The sequence below is a fragment of the Merops nubicus genome, unplaced genomic scaffold (genome assembly GCF_000691845.1).
Source record: "Merops nubicus isolate BGI_N331 unplaced genomic scaffold, ASM69184v1 scaffold5970, whole genome shotgun sequence".
NCBI classification, from domain to species: domain Eukaryota; kingdom Metazoa; phylum Chordata; class Aves; order Coraciiformes; family Meropidae; genus Merops; species Merops nubicus.
The window spans coordinates 1-4,387 of record NW_008580754.1 but is presented as its reverse complement, the minus strand read 5'-3'; the positions used below and the strand labels follow the sequence as shown (position 1 = coordinate 4,387).

General features: G+C 52.2%; 1 protein-coding gene across 2 annotated transcripts; it reads right to left on the bottom strand.

Annotated features, from left to right (window-relative positions):
* Positions 1-541: 541 nt before the first annotated feature.
* On the bottom strand, positions 542-4,387 carry PHB (prohibitin). Of its 2 annotated transcripts, XM_008937280.1 has the most exons (6): positions 4,263-4,387; positions 3,708-3,869; positions 3,105-3,247; positions 2,468-2,584; positions 1,838-1,933; positions 542-870 (listed from the first exon to the last, which is right to left on the bottom strand). In XM_008937280.1, the coding sequence occupies exons 1-6, from the start codon at positions 4,348-4,350 to the stop codon at positions 658-660; spliced, it is 819 nt and encodes a 272-aa protein (XP_008935528.1). In that variant the 5' UTR covers positions 4,351-4,387; the 3' UTR covers positions 542-657. The 2 variants fall into 2 exon arrangements, with proteins under 2 accessions (XP_008935528.1, XP_008935602.1); XM_008937354.1 differs by lacking the exon at positions 1,838-1,933 and having other exon boundaries at positions 658-708; positions 2,561-2,584.

Sequence of the window (4,387 nt, the reverse complement as noted above, 5' to 3'; positions counted from 1 at the left end):
CCTGAAATCCACCTACTAAATCAGAGTGATGTAGTGGGTGCTGTTCTCTGCTATTCTCCCCCCCAGGCACAATCCACTCGAGCTGTGCCTCCAGCTGTCAGCACAGAGCTGCTGTCCTACCTGCTGAAGTGTCTCTTGCTCAGAGTTTACCTCTGAAATAAAAGCCAGGCTTGCCTGAAAAGCGAGCCCTGGGCGTCCCTGTGCCACAGTCCAGGACCTGCAGGTCTGTAACGACCCTGGCTCAGCCAGCCTGAAGGCACTGACTGTGAAACCTGATTGATACAGACTCCTGTGGACAGGGAGTCACCCCAGCGACCCCTTCGTCCCGGGAGCCAACGGATGAAAACTCTGCTCCTGTTGCTCAAACTGCCTGGGAAAGGGGCAATTCTCAACCCGAGCTCAGGGGTCAAACTGCCTGGGAAAGGGGCAATTCTCAACCCGAGCTGAGTGGTCACTGGGGCCACTGCTCTGCCCAGAGGTGGGAGGAATGCAGCTTTGTTGTCACGAGCGTTCCGTTCGGTCGGATTAATTCACAAAACGGGTCGAATTTTCAAATTTCCTCTCCTTTTACTAACGAGGAAATCGCACGGATTCTTTTGGAAAGGGCTGATCTGATAGGTGGAGGTGATGGGGCTGGCTACGGCCTCAGAGCCAGGGTCACTGGGGGAGCTGGAGGAGCACAGACTGTCCGGAGGGCAGGTAGGTGATGTTGCGGGAGCGGGAGAGCTGGTAGGCGATGTCCTCGGCGGCCTCCAGCTTCCGCAGCTCGATCAGCCCGTCGCCCGCCGTGGCCAGCGAGTTGGCAATCAGCTCTGCAGCTTTGGAGTCTCCTTCAGCAGAGATGACAGCTGCCTTCTTCTGCTGCTCAGCCTGCCAGCAAACAGAGGAGAAGAATGAGACCGAGAGAACCCCAGAGCCCGAGAGAACCCCAGAGCCCGAGAGCACCCCAGAGAAGGATGACACTTGTGACATTTAAAACCTAAATTTCTCCTTCACCACCCTTCTTGTCCTGTTCCCCAGTAAGACAGCAGAGATAGGTGATTGTATTTGAAAGCTGCCCTCTTATGTTTCTGCTCTGCCTGGGGCAAAAAGGATGAAAAATCATCTGGAAACGGCCTTATCGGTCTTAACCTGAGGAAACATTAACCCACCTAATGGCACTGCTGGTGGAAAATTGTCTATGAAATGTTTGAGAACTTCAGGGGAGTTAAAACCAGGTCAGACAAACACTTGTACTGTTGAATCACCCTGGCTGATGACAAGCACCCCACTGCAACCCCTGGATTAACTTCGGGTGTAGCTGCAGGTTCTTCTCACAGTGCTCTCAGCTGTTAGCGGGGTTCTTAACCATGAAATTGTTCCTGTGGGTGCTCACTGAGGGCTGATCTGAGACTGTGTGGTCAGAAACTCCTAGGACTGAGATCCCTGTGCCTATGGGATCAACCACCATGGAAAGCTTCAGCCATCCTCCCAAAATTCAGACAGCAGGATCACTGGGGTTTCAAATCCCTGAACCCTGTTTCTAACTGCTGCTCCCTCCCAAGTGCTGTTTCCTCCCTCCCCCACACACACATTCCTGTTCAGCACTCCAGTAAGACCATGAAATGGCACTGAAAGGAGAAAAAAAGACCCCAAAACCCAACAAAACCAACCTAAGGCTTTCTCCAGTCAATAATCAAGTGCCAGAGCTGAGAATCTTATCAGCACTACAACCCCAAGTGACTTTGTCATTCAACCTGCCCGGTCTCCTGGCCAGCTGAATGAGATGTTCACTGCAAGCTAGAGTGGGAAAGGAGACACCAGGAGCATTTCCAAGCTCCTCAGAAGGACAAGGTACCTTTTCCACAATGAATCTGGCTCTCTCTGCTTCTTGCTGGGCCACTTGCTTCATTTCCACCGCCTCTGTGAACTCCTTGCCAAAGGTCAGATGGGTCTGCAGAGCAAAAACCAAGCAAAGTCCACACTGCTGCCACCCACACTGCTCCCAGCACAAGCTCATGGGGAGGTGAGAGGGAAGAACTCCCTCCCTGAAGAGTTTTAGGGGACTAGAGAAGAATAATCCCTCACAGAAAAAAGATACTGTGAGAAATGGGTATTTCATTTCCACTGCTGGCTCCTGCCTCAGGCTTTCTCCCCACCTCGGGGTGCTTGTCTAGAGCAACATGCAGCCTGACCCATCACCCACAGCAGCATTTGCTCTTCATGGGAGCTAGAAAAGCCCCACAACAGAGAACTCTGTTGATAAGCCAGCACAGCAGAGCCTTCAAGGGCTCGCTCAAGGTCACAGGCCCCTGATAAACCCTGAGGTACTGGCTTCAGCAGCAACTGCTACAAACCACACAACTGCAGACAGACAAACACAGGCCACACGTCCAAAACCCCAGCCCACGCTTCTCTAGCCATCCACAGAGTGTGGTCTCTTATTTGGGCAGAATCCAGAGAGAAAAAAACAAAGAAGACCTCTTACCAAGGACACATCATCCAGAATGAGCCCAAAGGTTGCTGCTCTCTCTGTGAGGTCTTCACTCACTTGCCTCGAGACCAGTTCTCTCTGAGTGATCAACTCACCAGCATCAAAACGAGCCTGAAATCAGGATGGGCAACAGTGAGAAGAAAGCTCCCCAAAAAAAGTGACAGATTCTCCATGCCCTGCCTGGCTCTGCACCCATGAGCCCCAGAGCTAATCCACTTCTTCTCTGAGCTGAGCTCTTAGCAGGACTATAGTTGGTTAGTGATTATTTGGCAGTCCCCCTGGGGATACTTCCAAAACCAGAGGTCTGCAGTGAGCTGAAATCTAAGATTAGATGAGAAGTGAGAATCCCAATCTCCTCCTGACTGCAACTCCCAGGCTGGGGAGCAGAGCTGACTGCTGAGAGAGGGTCACAAAGAAAACCTCTTTCCATCCAGAGACCATCCAACGAGAACCAAGTCGGGCCAAGCAGTCAGAATGATGGAGAAACAATTAGTGTAGCTACAATTAGCTTTTCTGGATGGCCAGAGAGAGCCTGGGGGGTGGAAAGAGAAGCTGTATTCTGGAACACGACAGATTCCAGAGAGGAGAAGGAGATGATGGTGGAGCCCAGCAGCTCTCACCCTGTCCTTACCACTACAGACTTGAGGATTTCTGTTGTGATGGAGGGCAGGACACGCTCGTCATAGTCCTCCCCAATACTGGTGAAGATCCGTGGTAACTGGGCAGTCACTGGTCTGAAGAGGATACGCAGCGTGATGTTCACGTTCTGCAGGTCTGCAGGGAGAGCCACCAGATTAATGGCAAACCACAGGCACAGAGCTCCTGAAGCTGCCCTCTCCAGGCCAACCAAACCACTAACAACAGACATTCATGGTTCTTCCAGCCCCTTCACCTCGGGGTCCAAACCCTCCCGACAGATAAAGCTTCAGTTTAGTTGGGATGTGGGGAATTACTTGCCCCACTGTAAAGGCAGAGATGCTATGGGATGACTTACAGGCTGAAAGAAAGGTCCTTTAATCTGTTCTCTAACTAAAAAGCCAGACAGAATCATTCTGATTGGAAGAGACCTTCAAGAACATCTTGATTAGATGGATCCTCAAGTCCAGCCATTAAGTGGTCAAACCCCTCCTGACCCTGTTCCAAACTGGACCTGGGACACGTGGGATCTCCACATCCACAGAGAGAATCATCAGAGCGCGTGGCTCTCTCTCAGCTGCTGGCTCCAGCCACTCACCTTTGCTGCCAGTGATGACGGGAATGTTTCGGGGGCGAGAGCGGCAGTCGAAGATGATGGGTTTCTGCACCCAGGGGATGAGGAAGTGGGTTCCTTCTCCTACCACCGTGTCCTGGACCCCCCGGAACCGGTCAAAGATCACAGCTCTGTGGCCTGCATCAACTAGAGAAGACAACATCAGGCACCGTGTCACTGCTGCCAGCTGTACCCTCAAAGCCTTCTCCATGGAATTGCTCTACCAGGCTTAGGCAAGGCCTTTTGCTACAGGAAATGGGTGAAAGGAATGAGACTGTTTGGAGCAAAAAAGGCAAAGAGAGGATGCAGCTGTGGCTCCAGGCTCCCAGTGTGCTCAGGAGGGCAGCAGGTAACTGGCAGCTCTCTAAGGGACCTGGCAATCCTCTTGCTTGCAAGACACACGGGGTATAAAACAGCCCAGCAAGGCTCCACATCTATCTTCCCCCGATGCCATCAGCAATAAACGCACAGAGCAGCCAAGATACCGACAGAAAATCCCCATCTAAAGTGACCTGGCAGAGCTCAGCTTCTCCCACTCACCATTGTAGAGAGCGGAATTGACAACTCCACCTGCGACAGCCAAGCCCAGGCCAAGCTTCCCAAGGCTTTCAAACACCTTCGCAGCCATTTCACACGTCCAGCCCCTTTAAAAAATCCCTCCTGCA